This window comes from Equus quagga, chromosome 13, assembly GCF_021613505.1.
Source record: "Equus quagga isolate Etosha38 chromosome 13, UCLA_HA_Equagga_1.0, whole genome shotgun sequence".
Classification (NCBI taxonomy): Eukaryota; Metazoa; Chordata; class Mammalia; order Perissodactyla; family Equidae; genus Equus; species Equus quagga.
This window is the reverse complement of record NC_060279.1, coordinates 39,616,264-39,630,147: the sequence shown is the minus strand read 5'-3', so window position 1 is coordinate 39,630,147 and position 13,884 is coordinate 39,616,264. Positions and strand designations below refer to the sequence as shown.

The window sequence follows — 13,884 nt, the reverse complement described above, 5'->3', positions numbered from 1 at the left end:
GACCTGAAACTATAAAACTAGAAGACACATAAGGGGAAATTTCCATGACATTGTAATGGCCAATGATTTCTTGGATATGACACCAAAAGTAAGTAACAAAAGCAAAAATAGACAAATGGGACTACATCAAATTTAAAAAACTTCTGCAGAGCAAAGAAATCAACAGAGGGAAAAGGCAACCTACGGAATGGGAGAAAGTATTTGTCAACCATATATCAGATAAACAGTTAATATCCAGAATATATAAAGAACTCCTACAACTGAATAACAACAACAACAAAAACAGACAAATAACTCAGTTAAAAAATGGACACGGGGCAGGCACAGTGGCGCAGCGGTTAAGTGCGCACCTTCCACTTCGGCGGTTGGGGTTCACAGGTTCGGATCCCGGGTGCAGACGTATGCACTGCTTGTCAAGCCATGCTGTGGTAGGTGTCCCACATATAAAGTAGAGGAAGATGGGCATGAACCTTAGCTCAGGACCAGTCTTCCTCAGCAAAAAAGAGGAGGATTGGCAGCAGATGTTAGCTCAGGGCTAATCTTCCTCAAAAATAAATAAATAAATAGATAAAAAGTAAATAAAATAAAATAAAAAATGGACAAAGGGAGCCGGCCCAGTGGCACAGTGGTTAAGTTCACACGTTCCGCTTCTCAGCAGCCCAGGGTTCGCCAGTTCGGATCCCGGGTACAGACATGGCACCGCTTGGCATGCCATGCTGTGGTAGGCATCCCACATATAAAGTAGAGGAAGATGGGCATGGATGTTAGCTCAGGGTCAGTCTTCCTCAGCAAAAAAGAGGAGTATTGGCGGCAGATGTTAGCTCAGGGCTAATCTTCCTCAAAAAAACAAATGGACAAAGGACTTGAATAGACGTATCTCCAACACAGATATAAAATGGTCAACAAGCCCTTGAAAAGAGGCTCAATATCACTAATCATCAGGGAAATGCAAATCAGAACCATGAGATATCATCTCACACTCATTAGGATAGCTACTATCAGATAAACAGAAAATAACAAGCGTTGGCAAGAATGTGAAGAAATTGGAACCCTTGTGTACTGTTGGTGCAAATGTAAAATAATGCAAACAGGATGGAGTTTCCTCAGAATTTTGAAACTAGAACTACCATATAATCCAGCAATTCCACTTCTGAGTATACATACGAAAGAATTGAAAACTGGATCTTGAAAAGATTAGCACTACTTTGTTTTTTGCAGCATTTTTCACAATAGCCAAGATGTAGAAGTCACCTAAACGCCCATTGACAGATGAATCATAAAGAAACTGTGGTCTATGCATCCAATGTAATATTTTAAATATTATTTAAAATGAAGGAAATGCGACATATGCAACAACATGCATGAACCTGAGGACTTTATTCTAACTGACATAAGCCAATCACAAAGAGACAAATACTGCATGGTTCCACTTATATGAGGGACCTAAAGTAATGAAACTCGCAGAGGCAGAAAGTAGAATGGTGGTGGGCAGGGGCCGAGGGGAGGGGGAGATGGGCAGCTGTTCCCTGGGTATAGAGTTTCAATCACTCAAAATGAAAAAATTTTAGAGATCTACCATAAAGCAATGTACATATAGTTAATACTGTGATGTACACTTAAAATTTGTTAAGACGGTACGTTTATTTTGTGTTTTTTACCACAATAAAATATATATGTGATAAGATTCCCCCCTCAAAAAAATGTGAACAAGTTCTTCTTCTCCATCCAGTCAAGGCAGAAGAGCAAGAGCAACCCCCGGGGCAGATGAAGGGTAAGCCTTCTATTTTTAGCTGGGGAAGGGTTGCTGTGAAGGAGAGGTGGGAAGGGAGACCAGCATGCTGCCTGGACTGCAGGCTGTTCTGAGGCAGACCAGTTTTAGAAGGTTGAGGATCTGTAAAGGGATTGCAATAAATTTGTCTGTGCATCTTTTGAAAAATCTTAAACCTTGGGGTACACTGCCCCAGGCTGAAAATCACTGATCCAAGTCTCTGCAGGCTGGACTTCCTGCCTGTTTCTCTGCCTTCCCATGAGGTAGGGTCTCTCCCTGGCAGGGGCTCCCTCAGGGCAAGAGCAGTAGAGAACAGAGAAGCTGGCATTGTCCCTCCAGCAGCTACAAGTTATGGTTTCCTTTTCCCCTCCCAGTTTCACTCTGGTTGACTGAACCATCTTTTCTTTTCTTTCTCTTTGGCTGAGACAGACTCACCCCTGAGCTAACATCTGTGCTAATCTTTCTCTATTTTGTATGTGGGTTGCTGCCACAACACAGCCACTGACAAGCGATGTAGGTCCAGGCCCAGGAACCAAACCTGGGCCACCCAAGTGGGGCATGCTGAACTTAACCACTAGGTCATGGGGCCGGCCCCCACAACCCTCTTTTCTTGTACTCCTTCTTTCCCACCCCACAAACTTCTCTGAGTATTAGAATAATCCATTGATGAGGACTCAGGGTCTCAGGGCTGCTCGTGACCCAACACTGAAGGTGGTGGCCCCTCTCTCATGAAATTGCAGTGAGGACTAAATGGGACACACTCTGTGCCTGGACATAGAATATGAGTCTGAGGGCCAGCCCAGTGGCGCAGGGGTTAAGTTCACACATTCTGCTTCGGGGGCCCGGGGTTCGCCAGTTCAGATCCCGGGTGCAGACATGGCACCACTTGACAAGCCACACTGTGGCAGGCATCCCACATATAAAGTAGAGGAAGATGGGCATGCATGTTAGCTTAGGGCAAGTCTTCCTCAGCGAAAAAAAAAAAAAGAGGAGGATTGGCAGCAGATGTTAACTCAGGGCTAATCTTCCTCAAAAAAAAAAAGAGTCTGAGTCTGGGCTGTGAGGGCCCAGAGATGGGGACATATGGCCTTCGGCCCTTAATGGAGCAGGAGGGACGTTGCTGCTGGCCCAGGGCTGACAGCACCTGCTGGAACCCAGGAGCTGTGGCTTCTTTCTTGCTCTGCCCTTGGGGTTTCTCAGTGAGATTCCCATTTGCCTCCGGGCCCAGGGTAAAGACCACCAATGCATGAGAGGTTCCAAGGAGTGGAAAGGTTTTAATGAGCATCACAAAAGGACCCAGTGAGAGGGATACAGACTCCAAATCCAGCCTTTATAGCCATTGTTTCAGTGGCTAAGCAGGAGGGAGGGGCTCAACCCTGCTTAGCTGTTCCCAGACCTAGAGGTAGCTGGAGAGGAGATCCTGGAAGTGTTCTCTACCCAACAGAGGGGCTAAGGGAAAGGGGAGAGGTCTCTGCTGCTGCCAGGAGCAGCGGAGACCTCAATCAGCAAGCTGACCTCCAGAGGTCAGCAGAGACCCAGAAGCAGGCAGGAACATCAGACATTAGAAGGATAGATGGACTGAATAGGTGAGAAAACTCTCAGGGATCCCCAAACAGCATTGAGATCTCACAGAGGGGCCCCCCGGGGCCTGCTGGCTCCAAGGACTGAGACCCTTAAGGAGGTACCCCCAGACTGAGACACTCACAAAGGGGCCCCGACATCCCCCCTTCCCTGTTCAGCAAGGGTCAGGAGAAGGTCTGCCAGGAGAAGTGAGGACAGAGGCCTGGGTGGGCGGGAGGCTGAGGGGGGAGCCTGGAAAGAACATCAGGGGCTGGGTATTGGGGCAGTGCCATGAAGGGACAGAGGGAGGGGTCCTCTAGCTGCTGCTCTGTTGCTCCTGCTGGCGGATAAGGTTGGCAATGGGACTAGTGATACCACCTATCAAGGTCCAGTACTCGTCAAAGCTGATGCGCCCGTCGTGGTTGGCGTCCAGGTTCTGGATGAGCTTGTCAGCAGCCTTTCGGTTTCCTGTGTCCTAGGGAGGAACCAGGATCAGCAATGCTGAGGGTGATAGCCCCAAAGATCCATCAGGCAGGACCCTAGACAGAGTCTCAGGATCTGGCCTGGGCAGCTGCTGCCCTTGGAAAATGAGAACACAGCCCTCACTGGCTCAGGCCCAGGTACCCCGAGAGGACAGAGGACTAGGTGAGGTTGAGACCCCAGTTTGGGGGGATAACTCTGAAAGTACAGCAGCTACACTGGGGAAGGATACCCTGAGAGGATAAAGGCTTCGGGGGCTTGGGTGAGGGGAACTTACTGTCAGCATATGATTGAGCTCTTTCTGAAGCATCTTCCGGAAGCTGCTCTTGCTGATCTTGTTCTTGACCAGGCTGTGCTTGGACACGTATTTGTAGAAGTTTTCCACCAGCACGACGACCGCCTTCTCCAGCTCCGTGTAGCTGTCCGCCATCTTACTGCCTCACTCCTCGTGGGGCCTGGGCACCATGAGAAGGGAATATAAGAGACCCCGTGGGCCAAACCTCCTCCTGTCTCTCTGCCCTTGTCCTCCTCCCGCATGCCTCCTCCCCCTGCACCCTTGGTGGCCAGGCTGGCTGGTCCTCAGGAGGAGGGAGGAGGCAGGAGGCAGGGAAAGGGGGTTACAGAGAGGGTGTGGGGGTGGGCCTGGAATGACAACTATGTGGCTCCTCTAATCCAGGTGTTCTCCAGCTCAACTGCTTCAACAGGTTCTTTAGGCCCTTCCCCAGCCCCAGGCACTGGGCTTGTCAGAGCCCCAGTGAGAGCAAGAGGCTCCCGTGGGAAGAAGAGCAAAGTAAGCGACCATCCCTCTGCCCTCTCCACGTCTGGCCCACGCAGGACACCTACCCTGGGGCCAAGCATAGCTAGGAGCTGCCAGGATGAGCCAAGGGGCCTGGGGGGACAGGAGCCATCATCCACCACCCCCACAACTGTCTGAGACCCCAGCCCCAGGCAGCAAAGCAGGAGGTAGGAACCTAGGCCCTCCCCAATCCCTTCAGCCAGGTTCCTGGACAGGGAGCCCAGGGTCTCAGGCTGCCCGTCTCTGGGAAAGGACAATGTCCTGATCCACCAAGTCAGACTTTGTACAGGCCCCCAGCCACACCCTGCTGGCCTATCCTCCCTCACACCTACTCCGAAATGTACAGCAGGACGCAAAGACCCCCCACTCCATTACCTAAGGAGGAGCCAGGCCCTCTTCTGCCCCAGATGGAGATGGAGCCGCAGCAGCCAGAGGCCACACACGTCACCCCCTGGCCCCAGGACAAAAGGCACTCACATCCCGAACGGATACAGCCTACTGAATAACAGGATATGAAGGGAGCAGGCGGGTCTACTCTGTGAGTCGCCGCCCATGCCCAGAGCCCCCCCAAGTGAACCCTGGCAAATGAGCCTCCCCTCCCGCCCCCAAGCCCAGGAATGAGCTGCAGCTGCCCTGTCCATTGGGTCCTGGCAAGGGAAGGTGGACACAGCCACCCTCAGAGCCTGGGCATCCCACTGTCTGATTTGGAAGGGAGATCTGCTTTGCCAGGCCCTACCGCAGCCCCTGCCCCTGCCACCTGCTTTCTAATCCCCCTTGTGGCCGTCCCTCCTCCGGTGCCCACTGCTCTGCCCTCTGCACCTAGCTGAAGCCCGTCCAAATCACACGTCCCACGGAAGCCTGCCCTACCCCTGCCCTCAGCACTCTCCTCTGCTGGCTCCCGTGGACTCTCAGCCAGCATTGTCTGGGGCCCACAAACTGATGTGGCCCCAGTCCCTTCCTGCATCTTGTCTCCCCAACACCAGACATTCTTTGAGGCAAGGATAGGGTTTCTTACATGCAGCCATTGTATTCTCTGAACCAAACAGCAGAACTCACAGACTTTAGGACCACTTTTTTAAAATCCTGGATATACAACCTCCCAGCATCTCTCCTCTCCCACGTTGCCGGGCCCAATCCTCACTCAAGGTGGATGTTCTATAAATATTCCACATCCTTCCAGCCCTGATACCAGGTACCCAAGGGCCCTGGCCACGCTTCTAAGATTTTTCTTTGACAAAGCTTTTTCTGAAGGAAGAACGGTTCCCAGACAGACTAAGGCAGGATGCAGGAAGGAAGGAGAGGGGTCAGGCTGGGGCATCTCTGACCAGGAATCCTGCCCTTCTCTCCTCTGCCTTGTCCATCTGACCATTCTAGTCTGTGGCCAAAAGGATGAAGTATGGAACCAGATCTGCAGGAAACCACATTCTTTTTCCATGCTCTTTATTTATTAAGTGTGTAACTGTGTGGTTCAATGTTTATATCTTTGTAAGACTTCCATACAAACACTCTAACATTCACAGATGAGGAGGAAAATAATTTTGCAATCCACGAACTGTCTGCTCTCCTGCCCTTGGGTGAGGAGTAGCCCAGGCCCATGACCAGCATGCTGGGAATTCTGAAAATTGTACCCACCTCAGCAAGAACTGTGGCAAGCCTACTCCCAGCTGGCCTTGGGAGTGGGGAGAGAGTTCAGAGAGCCCCACCCTTAACCATCCCAGACTTTGTTCCCTAAGTGAGGAATCCTGTGGGAAATAGTGAGGGAGAGGAAAGAGAAATAAGTCAGTTTTGGGGGTGGTGTGCCTCTGCCCCTCTCCTCCTTGGCCCGCTCACCCGTCCCACTACCTGTCTTCTTGGAGTCTTGTTTCTCTAACCAAGGGAGCCTCCTCCTGCCCTTCCTCCACACCAGCCTCTCCCCACCTGGCAAGACACAGGTGAGCACCCAGAAGACAGCTCACCCATCTGCTGTCAGGTACATGGTCACACCAGAGAGGTCGCTTCAGCATCTCTAGGCTTCAGTTCCCAGGCCTCCCACTAGTCTGCCCCCCAACCTGCTTCTAGTCAAATGGGCAACTCCAGAGATAATCATCTGGGTAAGTGCTTTTCTGAAGTTTTTCTGAAGCAAGGGTGTCAGAGTGGGATAGTCAGGTGTCATTACTCTCTTCCTTCCTCCCTCCCCTGGGGGCCAGGAGAAGGACTCTGCCACCACACACTTCCTACAGTCACCTGCTCCTCCTGCCTGCCCCGTACTCCTCCCATGAGCCAGGTTGGAGGGTCCCTAGGGTGGGGTTGGCAGGGGCGGGGGGAGGGGGTGCTTCCCATCAGCACCTGACTCAGAAGGGTAGGGCAGGAGGTAGGTCCTGCATTGACTTTGCCACAGGTAGATCGTGACTTGAGAGAGGGGGGAGGTGGACATGTACCTTGGAGCCTTCCAAAACAATGGAAATGGAGGGACCACTTGTTCTCCAAAGGGCGCTCTCCCCTGGGGCCCCCAGCCCTTCCCCAGTGTTCTCATTGTCTTCTCCTTGGCTGATTCATCGTTGAGCAACCAAGAGGCCCCTACCTCCACTCCACCCACCTCAGCCCAGCTTGCTGACTTCTCTAAAAGCCCATATTGCCCTGACACCTTGCCCTTGGGTCTTAGCCACACAAGCCCGGCCCTCCCACCCCAGGTTCTGGGCCCAACCCCTCCAAGTGCTTCCTAACCACCCTCCATCCCTTCGACTCCCCAGTCCACTTCAATGTGGAGCTCAACATCCACCACATCCTCCAAAATTCACCTTCTCTTCCCACCCCAACACACACTTTTTGAGTCTTAAATTGTTTCCAAGTGTTGGGATAGGTCCCTGGCCTCCCATGCCTCCTGGTCACCATCCTCTCTAGGGCCCAGCCCACTCTCAAGCCTAAACTAGGCATTCTCTGTGTCCCTTCCTTCCACCTCAAATTCATTCACTCGTTTCTTCATTTGCTTACTCATTCATTCACTAATTCATTTATTCATTCTCATTCATTCACCTACTCGTTCTCTCATTCATTCCTTCATCTCCTTCTTAATTCACTCCTTTGCCGCAACAGCCTTCGATCCCCAGGGGAGGAGCAATCTGCCCTGTGCCCCTAACACTTTCCTCTATCTGCAAGGCTGTTTCAGACTCACATCTCCAGCCTCAACAGCCCCGTTCTCTGCTCTCTTTTCTCAGGCTCCATTCCCAGTGCCAGAGGCTAGTATCTCGCACAAGTGTCCCTGCCTCACCCCTCCCCACCCTCACGAGACTCACTGCATCTACTTCACACATACACATACATGGAGCAAGGAATTCTGTCATTCCTGACCCCCTCTGCTTGGGTGACCCATCTACCTGCCACCCACTTCTGCTTTCGGAGCACGTAGCCAGAGGAAAAAGCCTGCTCCTCTGAAATGTTTTCCAGACAAGTGAAGTTGGAGGAGTTTGGTGTGGACACACTGACATGCGCTGCTGCCCCTGCCTCACCAACACCCAGACAGCTTTTTACACAGGATGGGGAAAGGCTATGCCTCACTCCCCAACACCTCCAGGGCTCCCTCTCCCAGCACCCCTGCCCTCACCCCACCCCACAGCGCTGGGCAGCAGAATGCTCCTATAGTGCAGGTGGCTCCACCAAGCAAAGCCAGTCAAGTCAGAACCTGCCTGGGTCCTGAGGTGGAGGAGAAGCTGCCCAGGTCCAGGCCCCTCTCCCAGAGCTCCCAGGCTCCCGGGAGGCCTCACCCAGGCTCCTCCCAGCTCCCATTGTCCCTCCCAAGGAACAGCTCCCAGAGCACAATGGGGCCTGCGGCCAGGGACCTGCCTGAGTCCCAAGGTGGAGAAAAGCCACCTCAGCACCTGTTTCCTCTCCTTGGGCTCTCGGACTCCCTGGGCCCCCCCTGGCTCCTCCTGGACCCCATCACCTCTCCCAGGACGCAGCTCCCAGAGCTCAGTGAGGCCTCTGGCCAGGGTCTGACCACCCCTCAACCCCCACCAACACGCATTTGCCCTTTCTCTGTTAGGGGGTGATCAGAGCAGCTGTGGGCAAAACTCCCAAACACTCTGCCTGGTGGCCTAGACCCTGGACAGGAGCCCAGTCAGCTGCTGGGCCGGGAGGGGGTCTCCCTACCCTGTCCACTCCTCTGCAGGCCTCTCCAGCCCTCAGTCCCACCAGAACTCTCCATTCCCGTACCAGCCTTGAAAGTTAACAATTAACGAAACCTTCCTGCCCAGTCTCTGGCAGGCCCCCTTCCCTGCCCCTTCTCCTGGCCTCCCAAGCCTGTGGGGCCCCCCAGTAGCCGCGGACCTCCAAGGACTGGCCTGGGGTGCTCACCTGCCTCTCCAGTCCACCTCCTCTCCAGCAAGGCTCTGGGGCCTGGGCTCTGGCACTGCCAAGCAGCTCCCCGCTCAGCCCAGCCAGGACTCCTCCCCGCTGCACTCCCAGAGTCTGTCCCACTCCCTCCCGGCCCTGCCTGGCTGAGCTGGCTCTGTGGGGAGGTAGTGACTGAGCTCCCTCTTGACTTGGCCCTGGGGTTGGGCCCTTGTTAAAGCGATACACACCTTTTTTAACACCCCTCCACCCCAACCCCAGAGGGAGTGGTAGAAGCTGGAACTCCCCCAACCCCACCCTCCTAGCCCTGAATGGCCTGAGCAGAACCTACAAGGCGGATAAAGGAAGGGAAAGACTGTCACCTGCCCTTCTCACCTGGGTCACTGGGAGCCCAGTTTCAGGGGACCCCAATAGACAAGTTCAGCTGGCATTCCAGGCCAGCCTGGCTGGCCACAGAAACTTCCTTGCTGTTGGGGTTTCTGGAGTAATGCCTGATTTCTGTGGGCTCAAGTCAGAAAGTAGACACCAGGGACCAGATCTGGCCCCTTGGTCTTCCGTCTCCAGTTCAGCCCACCAGAAGATCCTGGCACCCATCCCTGGGGCCTCTCATGGGCAGCAGAGGACTCCTCTGGAAATGCCCCTCCATCCTCTCCCCAAGACATCCAAGGAAACTGTCCAGTTTGACATCCTTATCCGGAGGTAACAGCTGAAACCAGAGGGGACCTATTCACCCACTCCAAAAGTGGTGACTTCAGCTCACTGGACTCTTACTCCGTGTCAGGCCCTCTGCTAAGTACTTGACGTGATGCGTCACATTATCCTCCTAACAATCCTGTGGGGGAAGTACTATTAATATCCCCATTCTACAGATGAGGAGACTGATACTCTGACAGCATGCCCAAAGTTCCAAAGATAATAACTGGCAGAGCTGGGTCCAAACCCAGGCTGGGCAGCCTGTTTCTCAGTCTCACATTTCCCTGGCTACTAGTCAGCCAGGCTCCAGCACACCTGGGTTCATATCCTTTTCCCCAGGTGTGCACACACGCCCTCTTCTCCTGTCAGAGGGCCGGCTCACGGCAAAGAGAAGCCTATCCCTCAGAGGAGACCAAGTCTCCCATCTTTTTGGCCTGGTACCATCCTCAGCCTAAATCCACAGGGAAAAATGAGTCCCCATTCACTTCCACTGCCCACCACTGCAGCCCCACGTCCCGTGCCGCCTGATGACTCTGCCATTCACCCCAACCTCCCCCCGTGGACCCATGGACCCCAGCTATGTCCAATCAAGGCAACATCTTTCACTTTTTCCATTTTTTTATTAATCAAATGATACAAAACAACCATCATTCTGTAAATGCCCAAGCACCCAGCTGGTCCTCTCATTCCCAAAGTCACACCCTTCTCAGCCTCTCCCCAACCCTGCTCTCTCTCTTCCCCTGCCCTAGCCCACGGACAGAGTCCTGGCAGGAGGCTGAGCAGAGCTGGGGGCAGGAAGGGCCAGCACTGGACAGACAGCTACGGTTTGGGTTGGGGGAGAGATTAGGAGGGGTAGCTTCTCAGAGACCCTTTTTAGTACCAAATATCCAGCCCTATTCCCAGCTTTCTTCAATCATTTCCCACAGCCCAGCTGCTGTCTGCCCTTGCCCCACTACCAAGTTACTTGGCCCTCACACCATCCTTATCCCTCCAACATCCCTCCACATCCATCCCTGGCCCCAACCCGCCCCCTGAGCCTCCCTCTGGTGGAGACTCCTGGACCCATTAGCTCTATAGAGCTCCCAGGGATGAAGGGCACAGAGCCCCAGGGAGGGCCATTATAAATCTGAACCTTGCAGAGGTGAGGCAGGTGCGGGCTGGGGAACAGTGTGGTGGTACTGGAGAGAAGAGTTTTATTTCCAGGCCCACAGTCTCTAAAGTCCCCTTTCCCCCACATCCTCCCACAAATTCCAGGGGAAGCTTCTCAACTCCCCCGGACAGGGCTCTCCAGCTTCACACTCTTGGCGGCTTCTCCAATGAGTTCCCAGAAACTCCCGAACTCCAGTTTAGAGTCGTTACAGCTGCCCAAGTTGGCAATTTTCTCTTCCAGCCCAAAGTTGCTCTGAGGGAAAGAAGACACCACAGCTCAGTGAGGCAGCACCTTCCAATCTTCCCACCCTACCCTGCCCAGGATCAGGAAGCAGGAGCCGAGCCTACCTGGCCCTGGCAAGGGGGAAGGGCTGGGAGTGGCTAGTGCCAGGGGCCATGGCAGACTGTGTGGGGTCTGGAGCACTTATGTAGGAAGTCAGGGTACTGCCTGGGGTGGGGTCCACTCCCTCAGTACCGGCATAAGGTGGGGCAGCTGCTGGGTGACCAGGTCCTGCAGCTCAGAGGGCGTCAGCGTCTCCTTCCCACCCTCCACTGAGTACTGGTGGAAGTTCTTGATGAGGGTCTCAATGGCCTTCTCCACATCACTGAATTCCTGAGCATCCTGAGGGCGGGGGACATCACCCACGTCAGAGAGGTCACCCACCTTACAACACCCTGCTTCCCCAGGAGGCCAGCAAGGCAGAAGAGAGCTGGAAGGCACACAGGCTCCCGCCCACTCCAAAAGCCAGCATGCAGCCCCCTTCACCCCCACTGGCCTCAACCCTGAGCCACAAGTTGGACAAGGCCTCCTCCCCATTACACCCCGGCACCCAGGCAGGGCAGGTCCCAGCAAGCGGCCAGGCATCCTCTTCCTGGGAGGGCGCCATCTGCATCACCCTGTGTGGGCACCAGAGAGGGGCCTCAGGTCTCATACACAGGGTCTCAAGTGCAAAGCAAGGCCAAGGTGAGGGGGCAGAAGTCACTGAGGGACACAGACCCTCAGGGTGAAGGAGAGGAGTACAGAAGCAGAAAGGCCAGAAATGAATGCGCCCACCTCAGCATTGGCTGACCGACACTGTCCCATGGTGCCCGTGCACTTGGTCCTTTGGTGAGCGTTTGGTGGTCCTATTGCCTGCCCCAGAGGAGCTGACGGCTCATGATCTGCTTAGAGGAGTGGGGAGGCCCAGGTAAGGGAAGAGCTCAGCATTTCTCAACTACCCTGTTTGGCTCCACCCCAGACACTCTGTGCCTCACCCAGTGGGTCAGAGCCAACTCCACACAAGGCCCTGTCCCTGCCCAGGATCCGGGAGCTAAGGTCTGGCCCCTGGGCCAACCCATTGAGAGGAATCCCTTGGGCCTCACTTTAGCTTCACTCCTTCCACCTCCTCCAACCCCCCACCTCTGTTCCTACACACACACCAGCCTCCAGAACCTGGTCCCCAGCCCTTCCCCTGGCAGACTAGAGCAGGACAGGCTAAGTGTGCCCCCTAGACAGGGACAGCCCACTGGGGTGAAAAGCCCTGGGTCTCCTTACCTGCTGGCAGCCACTGAGACAAGACTGGAGGAGCCAGCTCACCTGAGCTCAGCTCTTATACCTGGGGGAAGGGAGGGGAGGCAAAGGGCTGGGCCTCATCCCTAAGCCACCCCTGCTATTGCAGCTGCCTGGGCTGTGAGCCAGCTGTGTGGGCCCCACCCTCCACTGGCCAGAGCTCCAAGAGTCGGCCCTCACCCCTGCCACGGGAGGGAATCATGGAGCGCTGGGTCTGGGACACCCCTGGCGTCAGACCAGCAGGCAGAGTGGAGGGGAGAGGGGAGGGGCGTTGTGGAGGGAGAGAAGGAGGGCTTGGAAACACTGTGGAGTCTAGCCTGGGAGGTGGGAGGGCCTTAAGGAACTATAGGGCAGGAAATTGGAAGGGCTCTGAGTCAATAACCTGGAAAGAAGGAGCAACAGAGGCTGATCCAGGCAGGGTTTGTGGCACAGAGGGAATGAGGGACGTGTGAGTTGAGAGAGGTTGTCAGGGCCCCTCTGTGCTTTGGTGTGTGTTGCACACGCGTGCACACACAGATACACTCACACACTCCTCCCACCACAGCCAATTGGGACAGTGGCACTCAAGCCTGCCCAGATCCCAGATCCCAGGCTTCCCCTGTCCTGATGGCAGAGATGAATGAGGACTCCGTCAGGAGGAAGGAGCCAGAGAAGGGCAGCCTGGTAGGGGGCCAGATGGGGTGCTGTCCTGACTTCCTTTCTGCTCCCCTCAGCTCAGCGTGCACATGTGGGTTATCTCAGACCCAAATGGGTTATCTGGCAGCAAACGACTTCTGCAAACTGGTTAGGCTGCCTGCTCCTCCCTCCCTCAGAACCCCATGATTTCCCTAACCCAGTGACTGCACAGTAAACTCCTTCCCAATCCAGCACCCAGGATGACATCCCAGGGAGCCTGGACGGTAGGTAGGTCCAGGACTCGGCACAACCCAAGTGGCTCTTCTCACCTGATGGGAGGAGGAAGGGAGAAGGGCAGGGAAGTCAGTGTGGGTCAGAGAACAGTTGGGGTGGGGCCGAGAGACCAAGTTCCTGGGCTCCTTTCCTAAACTCTGGGATCAGAGCATACCTCCCAGTGCCCCTCCCTGTGTCTCCTTCCAGGGCTCCCCTGTACTTTTGGCCTTAATAGGGGGTGTCTGTTAGTGTCCCAATGAAGGGAACCTCCAAGAGTGTCTCATTCTGAGAGTTCCTCTGAGAGGTCTGTCTGGGGACCTTTCCGAGGGTCTCTCAGTCTGAGGGCTTCTCCAAGAGTGCCTTAGCCTGGGGTCCGCCTGGGGGTCCCTCCTAGGGTCTTTCACTAAGGGGGAGCCCTGTGGAATGTCTCCACCAAGTGGCTCCTCAAAGAGTCCCAGCCTGGGGGTCCCTCTGAGGTCTCTCAGTCTGGGGGCACTTAGATGGAAGATCTCAACCCAGAACCCTTTCTCCGTGTGTGGTGGGGCACTTGTCTCAGCCTAAATGTTCCTCTGGAATAACAGCCCCGCTTAATGGACACCTGAATGGACAGCCCATGGAAGGCCCCACCTGCTGAGCTGCTCTGCCCCTGCTCCCTCTGGTGGCCCACAGTGCAAA

The 13,884-nt window shown here is 54.7% G+C and overlaps 2 protein-coding genes across 4 annotated transcripts; both read right to left on the bottom strand.

Moving 5' to 3' along the window:
- Nucleotides 1-3,022: 3,022 nt before the first annotated feature.
- S100A16 (S100 calcium binding protein A16) lies at nucleotides 3,023-9,084 on the bottom strand. Of its 3 annotated transcripts, XM_046683390.1 has the most exons (4): nucleotides 8,934-9,069; nucleotides 6,237-6,346; nucleotides 4,086-4,263; nucleotides 3,023-3,803 (listed from the first exon to the last, which is right to left on the bottom strand). In XM_046683390.1, the coding sequence occupies exons 3-4, from the start codon at nucleotides 4,236-4,238 to the stop codon at nucleotides 3,645-3,647; spliced, it is 312 nt and encodes a 103-aa protein (XP_046539346.1). In that variant the 5' UTR covers nucleotides 4,239-4,263; nucleotides 6,237-6,346; nucleotides 8,934-9,069; the 3' UTR covers nucleotides 3,023-3,644. The 3 variants fall into 3 exon arrangements, with proteins under 3 accessions (XP_046539346.1, XP_046539344.1, XP_046539345.1); XM_046683388.1 differs by lacking the exon at nucleotides 6,237-6,346 and having other exon boundaries at nucleotides 8,934-9,084; XM_046683389.1 differs by lacking the exons at nucleotides 6,237-6,346; nucleotides 8,934-9,069 and adding an exon at nucleotides 4,980-5,115.
- Nucleotides 9,085-10,223: 1,139 nt separating this feature from the next.
- S100A14 (S100 calcium binding protein A14) lies at nucleotides 10,224-12,461 on the bottom strand. Its single transcript, XM_046682511.1, has 4 exons — nucleotides 12,307-12,461; nucleotides 11,827-11,933; nucleotides 11,248-11,394; nucleotides 10,224-11,025 (listed from the first exon to the last, which is right to left on the bottom strand). Exons 2-4 carry the CDS (start codon nucleotides 11,854-11,856, stop codon nucleotides 10,888-10,890), a joined length of 315 nt encoding a protein of 104 aa, XP_046538467.1. The 5' UTR covers nucleotides 11,857-11,933; nucleotides 12,307-12,461; the 3' UTR covers nucleotides 10,224-10,887.
- Between the last annotated feature and the right edge of the window lie 1,423 nt (nucleotides 12,462-13,884).